The 19,448-nt window shown below is 34.0% G+C and overlaps 2 protein-coding genes and 1 pseudogene across 2 annotated transcripts; all 3 read right to left on the reverse strand.

Annotated features, from left to right (window-relative positions):
• Positions 1 to 2,710: 2,710 nt before the first annotated feature.
• Positions 2,711 to 6,889, reverse strand: LOC112516846 (annotated as a pseudogene).
• Positions 6,890 to 10,309: 3,420 nt separating this feature from the next.
• LOC112517334 (protein SRG1-like) lies at positions 10,310 to 12,051 on the reverse strand. The gene is made up of 4 exons (XM_025124731.1): positions 11,800 to 12,051; positions 11,331 to 11,578; positions 10,927 to 11,257; positions 10,310 to 10,685 (listed from the first exon to the last, which is right to left on the reverse strand). Exons 1-4 carry the CDS (start codon positions 12,049 to 12,051, stop codon positions 10,449 to 10,451), a joined length of 1,068 nt encoding a protein of 355 aa, XP_024980499.1. The 3' UTR covers positions 10,310 to 10,448.
• A 741-nt stretch (positions 12,052 to 12,792) lies between these two features.
• LOC112516456 (pyrophosphate-energized vacuolar membrane proton pump-like) lies at positions 12,793 to 18,590 on the reverse strand. Its single transcript, XM_025123504.1, has 8 exons — positions 18,222 to 18,590; positions 15,211 to 15,785; positions 14,743 to 15,122; positions 14,577 to 14,663; positions 14,157 to 14,487; positions 13,610 to 14,020; positions 13,348 to 13,407; positions 12,793 to 13,268 (listed from the first exon to the last, which is right to left on the reverse strand). Exons 1-8 carry the CDS (start codon positions 18,460 to 18,462, stop codon positions 13,062 to 13,064), a joined length of 2,292 nt encoding a protein of 763 aa, XP_024979272.1. The 5' UTR covers positions 18,463 to 18,590; the 3' UTR covers positions 12,793 to 13,061.
• Between the last annotated feature and the right edge of the window lie 858 nt (positions 18,591 to 19,448).

The following is a 19,448-nucleotide window of genomic DNA, read 5'->3' on the forward strand; positions in this document are numbered from 1 at the left end:
TTTTATATTTATTTTATTTTATCAATTTCTTACTTAATTTTCTAAATCTATTTTAGGTACATGATCTAAGTAATTTGAGGGAATAGATGATAGTGATTAACTGATTTAAATATAATAGATTAATGGTGTAGCGAAGCAATATCTATTAAAATCAACAAGTTCAAAAACAAAAAGAAACACGTAACAATAAAAAAAATATTGCAAGAAATTAGTCTATCAATAATCTAACATCATGGAAATGGAGATAAAAGCTATCTTTTATTCGCCATAAAAGCAATCATTTAGTTGCCAAAACCTTCCTCATCGTCCTCAAAAACTCTTTTTTTCTTCTTGGTTGGTGATAGTGTTTCATCATCACTTGTTTTCTCATCCTCCGCAGAAGCAACAAAAGTAACTTCTAAATCCTACAAGATATTTATTGGGTAATAAGATTTTGTTGCAAAAACACAAGTGATTTAGAATATTTGAAATGCAATTGTAATTTACAAAAAACCATACAAACCTTTGCAACCGGTTTCTCCCCCTTTCGAGAAGTGCTTTCAAATTTGGATGAGAGTCTTTTTCCCTAATAAAGCCAAAAAGAACATTGCATAAAGTRATGACATATTCAAAGAAGTTACATGAACATAATTTATAACTAACCTTTCTAACATTTTCAGTGTCACAATCTTTTTGTATTTGCTCATCAGAAATCCATAGGCTAGTCACTGTAAAATCTTCGCATCCATGTATAATATTGTACTCATTTAGTTTTAGTTTAAAGACATATTCTTTTCCGACGAGGGTATGAACCTCTGCTGGAACGTCATCACTACCTAGTGGTTGTTTGTTAAGCAATTTGTGTGCTGAAGTGTCAAGCACTCTTTCAGCAACAATATTGAACAAAACACAACTGGTTTCCCAGTCTCGTCTTTGATTCTTATGTGTATTTTATACCTAAAGAATACATATAAAATTAGTGGCTATGAAATCTTTTACACGGTGAACTAACATTAATAAAATGATGTAAAAAAGTGAAGACATCGACTTACAACACAAGAGGAAATTCATATTCTGCCTTGCAATTTCCACAAAAATAACCACCGTCTATGGTGGTTAGTTGTTTGTAGCAAACTTTGCATCCCTTGTAAAACCATCCCAATGAGGGAACTATGCAGGTGATTGTTCCTCTAACAATTATGAAGGGAACCTAAAGTGTACACATTATTAAAAAAGATGTAGTTATTAAAATATTTTATTAATGTATGAGAAAAAGGAAAAATTGTAGAATGTTGGACAAGTTAGGATAGCATCTTCATGTCTTTATCCCAAGTAGCACATAATAGGTCATTAATCATCATCCTTTCTAGATGCATATCTTCATCACGACGCTTTTTCTCATTCGCGTTTTCTATAAAGTGGACTCCATTTGCAACAGTTGTGAATCTTTCAATTAAAGAAGAAACATAGTTTATCCTTAAATTTATGAATATTTTGCTAGCGCTTGTGGTAGCAAAATAGACAACACCTGCCATTGCGAAGATATAAGCAAACATTGTTAGAAAATGTAAGCAAATTTTTTAATTTGAAATGTAATATTTTATCCATGAATTAATCGATTTTATAAGTAACGAAACATACCTTGGAAAGTTTTTACCCTTGTACATGTGACAATGAGAATGACAGGTCCTGTAGCAGCTTTCATTTTCACAGCGGTGGCATCAAAAATCCTCGGCCAGTTTACCCCACAAAGCAACTCTTGTTGTAATCGAGCTGAAAATCATCATATTAAATAGTATAAGAATAAAATGTCTTCGCAATTGTTTATTCACAAACCAATAAACATATATATTAGACAAGTAGTGAACAATAGCTATGATCAACTATCGATTATACAATATACTAAATATTTAAATACTTACTAACCGGTGATAATCTCCACATCTCTTTTTTTCCAACCCACTCCAACAGTTTCAATGTGACCAACAGCTTGTATACATCCAATAACGTCTATAATATATTAAGAACTTAAATCAATAGAAGTTCAATTCATAAATATAAATTTAGTAATAAAATGGAATATGCAAAGGGTTCAAAATACCTAATAAAAATGTGTCGTCATTGACATGCGAGTGCACTAAACCGGCTGAAATAAATTGGAAGCCATTTTCAGGGATGCTCACGGTATCTTCTTCTAATTTTTTTAAGGAAGTGAATTTTTGGAAGATGATCTTGATATCATTTGCAAGAGGCCTGAAATTCTCAACACTTGGAACAACTTTGAAATTTTTAATTTCATATAGAACACCCTCATGCAATAGAGTCCTAAATTTTGGGACAAGACCGCTCCAGATGCTTGCATGAATCAGATTTTCCTACAATTAAAAAAAACCAATTTTATATTAATTATATGCGAAAGTGTAAATATGTAGAACAAAAAAAACATAATCACTTTGACTTACCTCTTCATCGATAAGAATCATGTCAAGGCTAATTAATTCTCCTCCTTTTTTGCTCTTCAAGGATTCCCACATCCTACAAATCCTTATCCTTATGATGATATTATTGTTATCATTTTTGAGATTTTTTAGATGAGTGAACTCCATTAATCTAAGATGATGTTGAGTTCCAAAAATAAAAAGATGCAAGTGATAGTAGGGAAGTAACTAAACTACTATTTATGTTGGGAACATGGAATACAATGTTTTAAAATCATTAATTTTGCTTGTGGTTACAAAGAAGTTGGGAAAACCTGATCAAGTATCATAATGAAGATTAAGAGCCATAATTAATTTTGTTACGATTACAAGAGAAGTTGAAAAGGTATTCATCAAGTCTATTAATGAAAATTAGAATGTGTCATTAACCATAGTTACGGTTACAAAGAAGTTGGATAAAAAATGCAGGAGGTTTACCTACTGTGTGATTCTTTTATGGATTCCTTATCAAATAGCTGATGCAATTGTTAAAAGAGGCATAATAGTGTTAGAAAAATAATGACACGTTTGCTATTGTGGCTTTTGCACCACTCCTAGCAGACTTATACTTCATATAATTGTCTTAAACATCAACACCTTTCTCAAATACGTTATTCCTATTTACTTTGTCTTGCAAATCACAAACATCATATGTAGGATATATCGGTCGCAAAGATCTTTTCTCAAGCATAGATTCATGAATGGCTTAAATTTTTCTGGTGAACATAGTATGACATCATGTTTGTTTTTCAAACAGGAAGATATAGTCATAAAGCTGATAGATTTTTAAATCCAGTCTGAAAAACCCAATCGGAGCCTATTTTGACACCCTAAGCATGTTCCTGGAAAAGGCCGGGCTCTTTCTTTGCTTACTAAAATCAGACTTGAAAGGCCCGGGCCTTTTCCTGAAATAGCCCGGGCCTTGTGACTGGAGTTAAACCCCGTACCTCCATACCCGTTGTGCTAAAGCCATGAGGACAAAAACAAGTAGGATATTTATACCCATATGTATAAATTTTATAAAACTTACAGGTCCGAGATACTTGATGCATTGTTGCTGAAGCTTTAGGCGCGGGCATTGTTCAAGATTCACCTCCTTCCCTTCCCATATGTCGAGCCTGAGATATAGTATGAGCAGTTAGAACTTTGGMCACKTTCATATGTTTCGAGCACGCTATTATCTATCATTAAGGTAGGTTTAATCTTACCAGTAGAAAAAGGGTTGTCTACTCTCACAATGAAGCCATTTGGCATATAATACAATTGAAGATTATGACCGTAGCGATGTCGAGGATCAATTTGTTTTGATAAGAAGGTGGTATATTAGAGTTTGATACATAAATTTAATAAGAAACATGACATTGGAAGACAATTTAATCATAGAGTGAAGACTTACGGCCTCGAGCCAATGTTGTAAAGAAAGTTACGTGCCTTTTCGTTTTTTGACAAGCCTTTACCAACCTGCCATTTGAGAAATAAATATACATGTTTAGAAAAACAAAAACAACCAATTTAACCCCTTCTGAGTGGGATATATTAGCTCGTTTGGTTATGCATCTATTTCTTGAAAAGATGGGTACCTTCACAGCTCGGGTTCTTGCTCTTGACCAACGCGAAACAACGGTTTCTGTTTTTTCAACTTCAAAGAATGATACCGAGCTGCATTTTAGCATAACAAAATCTAACAGCTTCCACCTGCGTAAAATGTGGTGGATAGTTGCTTAGAAAAAWGTATCATAAAAACACTACGATTGGTTCGCACTTTTGGCATAACATTAAATTGGGACAAAAAGTTGGGTAAAATGCATTTTTTTCATGTTGCATCAAAAATAGTTGGAAGATGCCGTAAGATTGGTAAATTACTAAAACTGCCTGTCTGAAACTAATACCCTACAACATTACACAATTCTTTCAACCATTTTCGTCGGGTCCTTTTGAACTCATCCTCTATGCATAAACAGTAAGAATCCATGCAAACTACCATTAACAAATCTAGAATTCAAGGAGATTATCCAACTTTGCTCGTTTAAAAATGATATGAGGGTAAAATAAGTGTCGATTCMATTAAAAAGTCAAAGTGGTTGCCACAAAAGTCGTAAATGATTAATCATTATTCAATCACAAATTCACACACATACATAAAAGTTTTCATTTGTTAGCATATATTTTTTTAGCGAACACAGACAAAGAGAAAGAAAAGAGATATAAATTTAGATTTTTAGTGTCATTGTGAATTCTTGTGATGCAAACAGGCAAACAGCCTATTCAACATTATTGTGAATTCATAAAAAAAATATGATATATTAATATTTTTATAATAAAGTTTGCTTTTGCCAACCATATGAGAGACATCTCCAAAGTCCAAGGTGGCCCAAAATAGCAACCCAAAGTTTTAAAACATTCAAATTGAGCAGATCAAGCTGATTCAACAGAAGCATAGGTGGTTTACACCATGAAAAATCACATATTTCAACACCATTCTTCATCCAAATTCTCTTCACACTCAACCACCATTTACCAAAAATAATATTAATAATAACCAACCACCTTATTTCCCCAATATCAAAATCCAAAACAGAAATCCACATACCTTAAATCAGAGATGCACCATAACTCATCACCATACACCTCATCCACTTGTTGTCCAACCTTATAATTAAAAGAAAGAGCATCTCCACAGAATGAGAATTCAAAAAGAACACCAACTCATATAGGGAATAGAACCAACATAATTTGACAATTTCAGCATGAAAATATAATCTTCAGATAAATCACATTCACTCTCTTACTTGGTGATCATAGGTTTGGGAACCCCTGGTAGTTTTGCACCAAAGGTGTAGAGAAGGGAAAATAGACAAATTGAAGGAGAAAGAAGGAAAGAGGCCAAAACAGGCCCTGAAAACACGATTTCAGCATGGAAGTGTAATTTGTAGATAAATCATATTCACTCTCTTACTTGGTGATCACAAGTTTGGGAACYCTTAGTAGTTGATACACCAAAGGTGTGGAGAAGGCAAAGTAGATAAATTAAAGGAGGAAGAAGGAAAGAGTTTAACGTAAGAAAGGCGACCAACGTGAAACAGCGGTTTCTGGTTTCTCCACTTCAAAGAATGACACGAAGCTGCATTTCAGCACAACAAAATCTAAAAGCTTCCAACTGCGTAAAATGTGGTGGATAGTTGCTTAGAAAAATGTATCATAAAAACACTACGATTGGTTCGCACTTTTGGCATAACATTAAATTGGGACAGGAAGTTAGGTAAAATGCATTTTTTTCATGTTGCATCAAAATAGGTGGAAGATGCCGTAAGATTGGTAAATTACTAAAACTACCCGTCTCAAACTAATACCCTACAACATTACACAATTCTTTCAACCATTTTCGTCGGGTCCATTTGGTTCATCCTCTATGCATAAACAGTGAAAAGAATCCATGCAAACTACCATTAACAAATCAAAGAATACTAACCATCTTTTCTCCACCAAGACTGCACAATTAGCTAGCTGTCTTCTGGTTCTGAAACTTTTATATTTTTTCTGCAGCTTGACTGCAGCCATATCAGGGTTCATGAGTGGCTTTGGTGATACAATCCTCTTTGCTTCAGGACTTGCTGCAGGTGTGTAGTATTCTTCATTAGAAGAACATTTGATCTAATCTTTGCAAGCTTAGAGACCCTCCAATCATCCTACTTGAACCAAATGATCTCATCTTTGCAAGCTTGCAAGAACCACGATGATCATCAAAACTTAGGGATCTTAACACCCTTGTCACATCTTTTTCATTCAAACTTAATGATTTGGAAAGAATAGATTCCATGTGATCATGAAGGTCCTTGAGATTTGCATCCATGAAAAAGATAATAAAATTTGCATAACATATCAACACCCTTTTCCTGTTGATAGAAGAAAATAATCAAATTTCAAGGCCACCATTAAGAGAAGGAAGAAATATGTAGAGATGCATAATTTTCACAACCTATTTCAAGTTTTTAAGCAAGAATTCACTCTAAACCAAGAATAGCATATACATACACACAAACATATTGAATGAGATTACATAAAACAGAGGGATTATTACATTCAACTCACTATCAATACTTTGAATGAGATTTACATAAAACAGAGGGATTATTATATTCAACTCACTATCATTTAGTACACTGCCCTAAAATTTAAAATGAAACAACATGATACAATAGAAAGAGAACACACCTTCTTTACCAAGGCGGACCAAGATAGAACGAGCCCTAGAAACACAATGAAGAAAAACGGCCCCCAAAGATCCCAATATCGCAAAGCTTTCCCGGATCCTCACGAAATGGATTCGGAAAAACAACTAACTTCAAATTACTAACAATCCTCGAAAGATCTCGTTTCATCGTATCCCACACGGGTTCAGTCAACGTGTTCGGCGGCGACCCGAAACCAGTCATGTCGGACTGTTAGCATTAGCAGGCGATGGAGGTGCGGCAAGGACAGAAGGCTGTGGAGGTGCGACGGCGATTATCAATGGAGAAGAAAGAAGGGAAAACGTAACTGAAGGTTTAAGGTTGGAAGGCTGAAGGTTTAAGGTTGGAATGGTTAAAAAAAGGAAAAAAAAGGAAAAAAGGAGGAAAAAAAAGGAAGTGAGGAATCTTGGTATGAGATGATGACACGTCAGCAGGCCAAGTTTCTGCTTTATATATAGATATAGATTGCATTAAGTTAATTTTTTTTCCAAAACTACCCTTGTCCTACAATTTTTGATCAACATCTCTTTAAAATAATTTACCAATATGCCTAAATCAAAAAATGTAATAAAACAAGAATACTTTATTATTTTAAATATATTTTAAGTTATTAAATACTGTGTTATGAACTCGTTAAAATTTATATTATTTTTTTGTTATTTTAATTAATTCATATTATTTTTGTTGTTAAATAAATCATAATATTTAATTTTTTGTCATGTAAAATATTTATTACATTTTCATTCAATATTTATTTAGATATAAGGTTAAAATGGTTATTTTTATTATTTGGATTAGTTATTCAGGACAAAAATCAAACAATAATTTATCTTAGTTTATCTAAACAGATTAATGCTTACAGACAACTTAATAGATTTAGAACTAAATTGATATGAAATCAAACAACCCTTAAGACTTGGATCACGTGAAAACAGAATGTTTTCTTTAGACCCGTGGGACCACTCTTTTACACTTGAAAATCCACAATAAAACATTGCAAAGATAACTATCACAATGTTTTTACTGTGAAAGGTTCAGATTTCTTTTTTCACAATGTTTTGCTGTGAAGTTTCAAATGTAAAAAACTGGTCTCGTAAGTCTCAGGAAAACAATATGGTCTCACATGAACCCAACCCAGGTAACTACACATTTATTGTCTTTTACCAAGAATCTTATCTGGTAATTGTTTGGTAACTAAACACATATTATATCATTTCGCTAACTAAGAACATTACAGATAATTGCGAGTGCTGACTTTTACCCGATTAGAATGATAAAGATCAGAACAGAAACTTATACCATATTATTTTGATGACCAATAATCTTACCTTACATTACAAGTAAACGTGACGACTTTCACCCAAAACTTGTTTGCCTAGTTTGTATCGGTAAACAACCTCTTACATATATTGCATTAAAATGTATAGAAATATTTTTTATGAAATAACGTTTATTAATATATGTTTATTTTACATTTGTAATTGTTGAGAATTCTTTGACTGAAAAAAAAAGATAAATTTGAAAGATTATCTCAAATCGTTGGAGTAATGAAAGGTGAAAAAAAAAATCATGCCTATAAAAGGGGTACAAGATTGTTTTCAACACGTAAAAAAAGGTGTGAAAATAACCTCATCGGACTTTTCAGGCTTTTCCAAAAACCCGGGCTTAATTTCGAAGGTTTTTTGGTCCAATCGGGTTTTTAGTTGAGGTATGGGCCGAGGTTTTGGGCTTACTAGATTCAAGCTTCTTGGTTCGGGTTTCAGACTTTTTATACATCTTTTAACTGTCTGTAATCTATATTGTTTTAGATACCGTACTAGTTAGAAATAACACACACAAATGTGTTCATCCTCTATAAAAGAAGTGAGAAGATGAATTTCTATAAATAAAATTCATGCTTCTTGAAAAGAGGTTTTGACATTTTAGTCAAATTACCATTTTAATCTATGAGGTCGTTTACTAAACGCTTGTTTGATAAGTGTTTACCGGATAAATTTTCTCATCGAATGAACATGACAAAGGCCAAAAATCTTACCGTGTAAGAGCTGAGAATGATGTAGAGTCTTACCCGGTAAGTGAAGATTACGACTCTTACCCAGGTAAGTGCTTACCCGGTAAATTGTTGCATTCAATACGTTTTGATGCATAAAAATCTTAAGCATCAAGGTAAATTATAGTGTTGACTCCTATAGATAAACATTTACCGAGTAAACATTTGGGTAAACAGCCCATAAACCACAAGAAACAAATGACATACTAAAACCATTGTTTTAAACCCAAAAGAAAGGCTTATTTAGCATTTACAGGGCCGTCCCTAGGAGGGCGGCATGGGTACGCCTAGGGCCCGAAAATATCAGGGGTTCAAATTTTTCTCTTAAAATACAAAAAAAAAAAGAATTTAAGAAATTTAAGAAATCCAAAAAATTGTAGCATATAATAAGAGGCAAAAAGAATTTAGTAGATAATAAGAGCCCAAAAATATATCAACTAATTACATTTGAGAGGAAAATAAAGAAAAATTAATTGGTCATTGATTATATGCTATTGTATATTGTCCTTCTAATTTTTTTTATCTCCAACAAGGTCCAATGATATTGATTATTGTTATCTCTATATGTTTGACTATTTTCGTGCTTCAACAATTCAACGTTAAGATTATGTGCTTACTATTGCTATATATTTTTGTTAGTAATTTTATCAATTTCTGCTTCTATTGACTATTGCTACTTGATTATGTTGTTTTAATTGTTTTTGTTGACTATTTTAATCTATTTTTGCTTCTACATAAAATATTTTACTATTGTTTGGCAATCAATCTATTGTTCTTATAATTTATGACGTGTTTTATGGTTTTCTGATTGATCAATAATTTTTTTCTCCTAGATGTATTTAGTAATGTATTTTATATATGTCATGTTCCATAAACTTTTAATCTTAACATCTTATTTTAGTTGAGCAAATAAAAAAGAAAAATATAATTTACATATTTTCATCAATTATTTGACTTATGTATCTTTATTGGGATTCCACTACACCACAATATTATATTTAAGTGCTCAAACAATCATTTGTGAGCTAGAATATTATATGTTTAATTCATTATTTATTCTTATTGGATCATCGTTTCTTTTATATTCTTATGGATTCTCATTTGTATACTTGTCTAGAAAACTTTGATAATCTTTTTTATTATTGATCTCTCACTGACCCTCATGATTACTTCATTTACACGAATTCTCTATTTATATCAAAATAACACATATTTCTTGTTATGAACTAAAAAGAGTTCTTATTTTTTATAAAAGTTTATCAACCGTAGTTTATGTACTTTTGGATTCAAATTACCTAATAAGAAGTACGTAAATTTTAAGTACTCTTATATATCTATAATAAAGATAAATAAGATTTATTTCCACAGTAAATTATTAGCATTTCCTGTACTTAATTTTATACTAATGAAAAACATTTATTGAATTTCTTTTCGTACTTACCGAGGGTCACTACAAGAAAAATGAGCTTTGACGGTGCGCCTTTTAGCGAGACATGTTTCCGTCACAAGTTATAGCGACGACATGTTGTTGTTATATACTCTTTCTGATCATAAATGTACTTTTAGCAACAACAAAAGTCGTTGCTAAAAACCTTATTTCTTGCAGTGGACCATGTTTTTACGTTCGTCCAAGGCTTATAAAATGTCAGGAACGGGCCTGAGCTTTAGAAGTTCTAAATACATCTTTAAACTCGATCGATTACAACAAACATGTTAGATTTTAACGGCATCAAGAGCAACAACGCCTTTTTGAAAGCATTCGTGGTTAAAAACGGCATAATTCTTGACGGTCTTGTAGACCCTCGGCCTCTTCTCATCAACCAACGCATCCACAGGGCCAATCTCCTTGTTCGGTTCGGGTTCCGTAAACATGGCCACTGATATCCTCCCTTTCTTCGTATTCGTCACAACCCTATGAACCGGGCTCTTGAAAATCCCGTTACTCATTATCTGAAAAATCAAACGTACAAAGGATTTAAGCACTTGAACACTTTGTTGTACTGAATAAATTGTTAAAGTAGTTCCAAACTGTCCGACCCCCGTATCAACTAAACACAGATCATGAAACCTGTAGATATCTAGAAATCTCCACTCGCTCTGTTAAGGCTCTTGTAGAAGGAAAATTCAAAAAGGTTCCACATATCTTAACACAAATTGAAATATTGTCGGGATTAATCTTTTATGGTTTTACCTGCATTTGATCGCCAAGATTAACAAAAAGAGCATCACGGATCACCGGAATGTTGTACCATTTACCATCGTTCAATACTTGAAGCCCTTCGACCCCCGGATCTTGCAATAAAAGAGTAATGCCCGATCTATCCGAATGAGCTTTGAGACCTAACACTTTATCCGGGGTCGGACATGGTGGGTACAAGATAAACCGGCCTTGCAAAACATCCCGTTCTTCCGTAAAATACTTTGCGAAACAATTCTCTTCCAAATCAAGCGATTTCGCCATTGCCTCGAATAAGATCACAGATAAAGACTTGATCTTGTTGGTGTAGTCATCTATGGTTTCCCTGCATAATGTACAACCCATTGATGCTTCAAACAGATTGAGGAGTACAAGTTATCTATGCACAAAAATGGTACCGAAATTTCGATGGGTTTTCAGGCCAGAAACGAAGTTGCCGTTCATCTTCGGGAAGAATTCGAAGAAAAAGACGATCACACCAATCTTGAACTTGATTCTCGTCGTATGTCATGTCGTTTCCGTAGCCTTCGACGGAACCAGTTTCTCTCAAGCATTTTCTTTTCTTCTCCAATGGAAGTTGGAAGAATTGGTTGATCACTTGTCGGATGTTGTCTAGATACGAATCTGCAAGCCCATGATTCACCGCCTGATATATATATATATATATATATAACATAAAAGGTTATTGAATTTGAGTACCAAATATGATCAAGAAGTCTTGAATTTCAAGAAATTGAAGGAAATCAAGAACTGTAACAACAATCCCAGTTGGATTTTTGACCACCCTTAAAGATCGTATTTTTCAAGGTGATGATTACAAAGTAGCAGAAATCAAGTTCTTTTTGAAAATGAAAAAAGAAAATGGACCTGAAAACAACCCCAGGTGGTGAGTGCTGATCGGAGTTTAGCTAGTTCAGTTTTCCGATCATTTTGATCGGAAGTTGATGATAAACGGGTGACATCAATGATCGGCACCGGAGCAAATGGAGGAGAGGTTTCCAAAGGGCCAAAATTGGCGTAAATGGTGTTGTTATTGAAGATGTATTTGGAAGGTGGTTGATCTCCATCGATGGCCATCTGCTGTGCAGTTTTCACAGGAAGTGAATCCTTGGTAGCCATGGCTGAAACTGAGAAAGAAAATGGATTATGGATACCCGTGGGTTCTTCAGAAGAAGAAAAACACAATATTCCTGTTTTTTCATTTCTTATTTTATTTTTTATTTAATTAAATTAACTACCCACTAAAAATAATAAAATAACCTAAAACAAATTGGGGTTTCTTTCGATAAAAACCATGTAATTAATATTAATTTAAAAATCGTGATATTTTTTAGTCTATATTTCTTAACTATTTTATTTACTTAATTATCATATATAAACAAATTTGGTTTTATGAATGTGTTTGGTAAGCAGATATAGATGACAGAATAAAGCAGAACAATATAGTTGTTTAATATTTAGTAAGACAGAATTATACAATACATAACAGATAAAATAATTAATTTACCCATATAATGAGTTCTTTAGATTTTTTATATATTTTGATTAAATTATTAACAAAATAAATATTTTTCAAACAAAATCTATCATAAAAAATGACATATTTTGTCCAAATTACATTGCAGAAGGGTATATTTATATAAATGACATATTTTGTCCTCTCTCATACTCCATTAATTTTCTACTGAAATTCAAGAATACAACGTTAATAACCGGTCCTAACTGATTCATACCCGTAATTTAAAGTAAGACGGCCATTTTCAGACCTTTGCGAAAGCCACAAAATGGGTGTTGTACCTTACAATATACACCCTAATGGAGATGAAACGTTTAAGATGATTTAAACTTTCCAAATCAAGAAACCAAAATTCAGATCAAGTGTGTTGTTCATTTCATATAGCAAGTATCTTGAACCAACAATTGATACATCATTTACCTTCCTGGGAAAAAAAAAAGAATAATACTACTATTACCATCTTCGAACTCATCAGATCGACATTATCGTACCAATGGAAAATTTGCTAATCGCCGACAACAAAACGGACACGAGCACCGACAGATGCTAAACGACTAAAAAAAAACAAACAAAACACATCATACAACTTGGGATGAATTTCGATAATCAGGATCTAGAATAACTTGAACAGAAGGCCTCCGTGGGCCGCAAAGAATGGAGCAAACACTAGTGATTCAACAGCCATGAGCTTGATCAGGATGTTTAGCGATGGCCCGGAAGTGTCCTTTAGAGGATCTCCGACCGTGTCTCCGATCACAGCCGCCTTGTGTGCGTCTGACCCTTTTGGTCCAAGTGTCTTTGCATGCTCAGAAACACCAGCCTACATTTACCAACACAAATCAGTAACGATCCCACCCCACTTTAGAGTTTGTTGTGAAAAAGGGTGTTGTTTGTTGTACCTCGATATATTTCTTGGCGTTGTCCCAAGCACCACCGGTGTTCGATGCGGAGATAGCAATCTGCATCATGTAAACAACTTAGAAACTTGTTTAAGCCCATTTTTCGCAACCATAGAAGCTAGTTTATTTCTTGAACTTATTGAAAAAGACCCATTCAGTTAGCCGGCTTATTGAAAAGCTACTTCTTTTCCACATTTTCCCCCAATTATATCGCTTAGACTAAATCAAACCCGACAAAAAAGATGAAATCTTTTAGCAGTACCTGTACACCAGAGACGAGAGATCCTGCAAGAACACCAGAAAGCGTTTCGACACCAAAGAAAATCCCAACAATGAGGGGAGTTAGCATAACAAGAGCACCAGGAGGGATCATCTCTTTAATGGAGGCATCGGTGGAGATTTTCACACAGGTGGCATAGTCGGGCTTAGCAGTGCCTTCCATGAGGCCGGGAATCTCGTTGAATTGCCTACGAACTTCTTCAACCATCTTAAGCGCTGCTTTTCCCACGCTCTTCATTGTCATGGCCGAGAACCAGTATGGAAGCATGGCGCCCACGAGCAAACCGATAAAAACTTTTGGGGTCAAAACATCTACGGTTGTAATCTCGGCCCTGCTCACAAACGCACCAAAAAGAGCCAAAGATACAAGCGCCGCTGAACCAATGGCGAAACCCTGGCACAAAGAAAATGCCATTAAAATCAGGGTCAAAAGTACCTAGCCGAAGGGTCATTGGCCCACCTCCTTGGCAGTCAAAGGATATGCGAGTTTTGCCGTATAGAAATATTATATAGTTCAAAAAGAATTGTACCTTGCCAATAGCAGCGGTGGTGTTTCCAGCAGCATCAAGGGCATCGGTCCTCTCACGAATTCTGTGGCTCATCCCCGCCATTTCAGCAATACCTCCTGCATTGTCACTGATGGGACCATATGCATCAATGGCCAAACCGGTGGCGATGGTGCTCAGCATCCCAAGAGCCGCTACAGCAACACCGTACATGGCAGCAAAGGTAAAACTAACAAAAATGCTGACTGCAATTGCAAAAATGGGGATGATAACGGATTTGTATCCCAAAGCAAGACCAAATATAACATTTGTAGCAGCTCCAGTACGGCAAGAATCAGCAACGTCTTGCACGGGGCTAAAACAAACAGTCAAGTTAGCCGGAATCAGTTCTTTCGTAGATAACAAACAAATAAACACACTCTCATTTTGGGTCCAAAACCGTACCTGTAAGCGTTGCTAGTGTAGTACTCGGTTATGAATCCAATAATAAGACCAGCCCACAAACCAACACAAACGCACAAGAACAACTGCCTGCATCACATTACAAAAGTGTAAACTTTCGCGAATAAAATTTCTCATTTTCTCGAAAAAGCACACACGTCGAGCTTACCAGTTTTTAACCACTTTCTGGGTTCCAAAATTGAAGATTGTGAAACTAGAAGGAAGAGCAACCCAACTAACAAGCGCGATACCAATAGTCATCAGCACGGTTGAAATGATGAGTTGGTTTTTCAAAGCAGGCTCAATTTGCTTAACGGTTTTGACTTCAAAGAAATCGGTGGCGAACAAGGTGGTGATCAAGCAAACAATGATGCCCACAGAGCTCACAATAAGAGGGTACATCATTGCAGTGAAATCGTGGGTACTCCCGAATGAGGAAATGGAAGCAACAACGAGAGCAGCACAAGAGGATTCCGCATATGAGCCAAAAAGATCAGACCCCATACCAGCAATATCCCCAACATTGTCACCAACATTATCAGCAATAACCTGCACAAATTACCATTTCTTGGATAAGAAACGAATGAAAAAGTAGTGTCCCCCGACCCATAAAACCGGATTCAGAAAAAAAAATTACCGCGGGATTTCTGGGATCATCTTCAGGGATGTTCCTCTCAACCTTACCAACAAGATCAGCACCAACATCAGCAGCCTTTGTATAGATACCACCACCAACTCTACCAAAAAGAGCCATGGAAGAACCACCAAGTCCATAACCAGTTATAGACTCAAAAAGACCTTCCCAATCATCACCATAATAAATCTTGAAGAGGTTGATGGTAATATATAATACAAGAAGACCATTTGCAGCAAGAAGGAACCCCATGACTGCACCAGATCGGAATGCGACAATGAAGGCCTTCCCGACACCCTTCCTTGCCTCGAGGGTAGTTCTGGCATTAGCGTATGTAGCAATTTTCATTCCAAGAAAGCCGGAGATGACCGATGTGATGGCACCAAGCACGAAAGACACAGTGCTGAAGACTGCTGTCATTAGAGCCGGCTTGCACATCTTGGTGGCGTCGTATGTGCATACTTGGCTACTCGTGCTGAATCCTTCGACAGAGCCGAGGAATACGAAGATGAGACCAGCGAAAATGACCATAAAAATACCAACATATTGGTATTCAGTGAATAGAAAGGAAGTTGCTCCTGCAAAATCAAGAGAAAAGAAAAAACAAAGTAATTAAATTTCCAACGAAAAACATAATCTTGAGTTCAATGCTTCAGCTTAAACCAAAGTACTTCCACCTTACATGCGTACTCAAATCAGATCCAAAAGGGTAATATAAGATTTATTTTGTCATGAATATCTACTGATAGTACTAAGTACCGCATTGTTATTAGTATATAGACAATTATTGAAATACAAAAAAGGTGTTTATATTAACATAAGCACTTTTAACATAAATGTAAATCATAAATCATAAATACATACATATAGAGACAGAACTGAGTTCAAACTAGAACACTTTTGTCATATTGATCATCTATGGAATTACCTCTTGATAGTGATATATGTTGTAAGTGATATATTGTGTAAATGAAAGGTTTGAGAGTAAGCATTACACAACCTCTATGAATGGAATTGGGATATGGATGGAATATAATGAAATAGAGCCACTTTGAGGTTCTCTATATCATCGGCTCTTCTTATTTTCATTGATTTACGTCTAGCCTATTGTTTTTTTTATACCTTTTCATAGAAAGATTCCACAATCTATTTGACGTACAAAAATGTGTTGAACTACTTTAACAAGTCTATTTGTCGAATAAATGATGATATGATGGTTCTTACTCTGGGAATCTTTGGGTCCTTTTTTTCGGTATGCCGCTCCACGAGCTAGGATAAAATTATGATTTTACGGAAAAAATGATAACACTCTTTTACTCATAGTCAATCATATACGAAATTCTAGTCCATCACATGTAATATTAAATTAGAAACATGTATGACCTTTAGGGTATTGGTCGCCCACAAACCACCATGTTGTTTCACATGTATTATCACATTTGATAAGAATGTTTTTTCCTTTTCATAAAATAAAGGTGTTCTATTTTGAACCCATAATATATATATATATATATATATATATATATATATATATATATTGTGTGTGTAGTGAAGATGCATTTGGTACTAGGACATAGTTGTTCAGGTGAGATAGGACTCGAATGGAAAAATACAATTTACCCCTTTTTGTATTTTTTCATATTTTAATTAATTTATGTAATTTATTAAATTATAATAAAATAAATATTTATTTAATAAAATATATCATTAGAAAGTTTTTATCATGACAATTAAAATGACATCAAAATATAAAATTTATTAATTTCAAGTTTTTATTATACATTTTCTATATTATTTGTTTATTATTAATATTTAATAAATTACATAAGTTCATCAAAATATAGAAAAACAATAAAAGTTTAAAAAAGATAAAATTAAACAACTTAAATTTAAAATAATTGATAAAATGTAAAGAAGAAAAGTACATATTTGATATTTAAAAAAAGAAAATGTTTTCTTTTGACGGTGTACTCAAAAAATATAAATTTATTCCACCTTATTCCATGGGTCACTCTATTTATAATTTGTTTTACATAGATGTTTGGATTGTTTATTTAAAACAATTTATATTTTTCTACAAAAGCACTTATCAACTTATTATAAGTCATAAGAATTTAACTTCTTTAAAAACTCTTTATTACCGGTTTGGCACCGGTATAAGTTATTTATCCAAGCATTCAAAAATGCTTATTACCGATACCACATCGAAATAAGTCAATAAGTTATTTTTATAAACAATCTCGAATACCGATATAAAAGTCATGTCAAACTGTTATTCAGTGTACCATGAGACAACCTTTACCCACAATTTGGGTAACTATTGCTTTCTTCTCTAACCACACATGAAGAATAAAACTGTCGGTACGAACTCCTGGTACATCCATTTTTCTATTCGCAAATATACCAGATCTATAAACAACATCGCATTTGAATCATTAAAATTGCATAAATTCAAAGACCCCGCTCGTATATAACAACAAATATTCATTTAAACCCTATAACTATGAGCCACCGACAACCCCGCCACCGACTTTGGTGGGATCCCATTACTCAAGATTTAATCAATGTCGAAGGTCCCTAACCATGGCGACCACCATTTTAACATCAACCATGGGAACACTTGCATCGAACTCTACTTACATGTGTATATAAAATAAATCGTATTTCCATGGATTCATCCACCACCACCGCAAATATATTGTAGTTTAATAAAGGAAAGGTAGATCTCAATTTGAATAAAAAATCCCACCAAACTGCATCATTACTTGCAACAAAATTCAAGTAATTATAATATGTAAGCATAATAAACAAGCTTCAATCAGAAATCAAAAGGAATGCAATTATGCAAATTAAAACAACACAACTCAAATAGCAAAAAAATGCAACGAATCGAGTATAATATAAACAACTGAACGGAATATTCCAATTGCGGAATAAAAAATCATAACCACAAAATCGCAGATATCGATTTCGAGATAATTTTTTAACTAAAATTACTAACATAATGTTATTACCTTCAGAAATAGCTGTCTGAATTTCAGCGCATTTTTGAACGACGGTGTGGTCGTTGATTCCTTCCTCTTCCTCAATCAATGCTTCCGTGAACCCGTTCTTGTCGCCGGCGGCCGGTTTCTCCAGAGAGAGCTTGACTTGAGAGACTAGATACCATTGGAAGAGAGAGAAGACAATTCCAACAAGTGCGCAAATTGGGATAACGATTTCAGTGCCGAGATCTGAAAGAATTGTCGTCCCCATGACTTTTTGTGTCGGAGGAGGACGTCGGCGATTGGCCAAAAAACGAAGATCAAAGGAGAGAAGAAGGAATTGAAGAGAGATTTTGGTGCTGAACCTCTCTCGGATTTTATGGGTGGCAAATGCCGCTTCCACCTCGAAATGATAAATAGACGAGATTTGAATGAAGAGAGACAACATGATCTCTTTCACAGACCAATAATTACTAAATCCATTTCATATTGCAGTGAAATATTGTAACTTACGCATTAAAAGATTATGCTTTTTCTGGCTTTAGTATTTTCAGCTCTGTAAAAGTGGCTGACACAAGCAATAGTGGTGCACCATCCATAAAACTGAATAATTACATAATTCTAAAATAAGAAATAATAATTTTTATTTAATTCCTCAACGTTGGAAATTGATTTATCCCATAAATTTTATATACGTTTTTATTTCAAAAAATGGGGAATTTTTATTTCAAAAATTAAATTTAAATTTAAGAGACCGTTTGGCAATTGTTGAATTATTTGGTACAAAATAATTAAAAGACTCTCATGATATAATGCAAAATAAAATATAATTGCTTGATAATTGTCTTTAATGAAATTAGGGCGTTGAATGGTTAAGAGAGACCTATGATACAAATCATTCAAATGGTTTTAGAACTATTAAGAGACGGATTTTTTTTCTGTCAAACAAAATTCACCTCTTAAAGATTCAGAAGTTGTCTCTTAATGAAACTATTAAGAGATAAACAAACAACATCTAAAAAACTAAAATAATTTTGATTTTCTAAAATAAGAAATAATTCAGGATTGGTTTGGTAATTTGTTACGTTAATAATGTTTTAATATAGAAAATAATTATTCAAAATGATTTAAATTTAATAGGGGGGTAAAGTGGAATATTCGCGTAAGCATCTTTTACGTATGGAATGTTTCATTTTCACCCCTTCAACTTTTCGCTTTCTGACTTTCTTTATTTGAATAAAATATTTACTTTACAAA

The sequence above is a fragment of the Cynara cardunculus genome, assembly GCF_001531365.2.
Source record: "Cynara cardunculus var. scolymus isolate 2C chromosome LG 8, CcrdV1, whole genome shotgun sequence".
Lineage (NCBI taxonomy): Eukaryota > Viridiplantae > Streptophyta > Magnoliopsida > Asterales > Asteraceae > Cynara > Cynara cardunculus.

Excerpts from the sequence above, each read along its gene's own strand:
- LOC112516456 (XM_025123504.1), bottom strand. The coding sequence starts at position 18,462 with ATGGGGACGACAATTCTTTCAGATCTCGGCACTGAAATCGTTATCCCA. Across the intron at positions 14,021-14,156 it reads CCACCGCTGCTATTGGCAAG|GGTTTCGCCATTGGTTCAGC; the intron begins GTACAATTCTTT and ends TCTTTGTGCCAG. Across the intron at positions 13,408-13,609 it reads CTCTCGTCTCTGGTGTACAG|ATTGCTATCTCCGCATCGAA; the intron begins GTACTGCTAAAA and ends TACATGATGCAG.
- LOC112517334 (XM_025124731.1), bottom strand. The coding sequence starts at position 12,051 with ATGGCTACCAAGGATTCACTTCCTGTGAAAACTGCACAGCAGATGGCC. Across the intron at positions 11,258-11,330 it reads GAAAACCCATCGAAATTTCG|GGAAACCATAGATGACTACA; the intron begins GTACCATTTTTG and ends TACATTATGCAG. Across the intron at positions 10,686-10,926 it reads ATCTTGGCGATCAAATGCAG|ATAATGAGTAACGGGATTTT; the intron begins GTAAAACCATAA and ends TTGATTTTTCAG.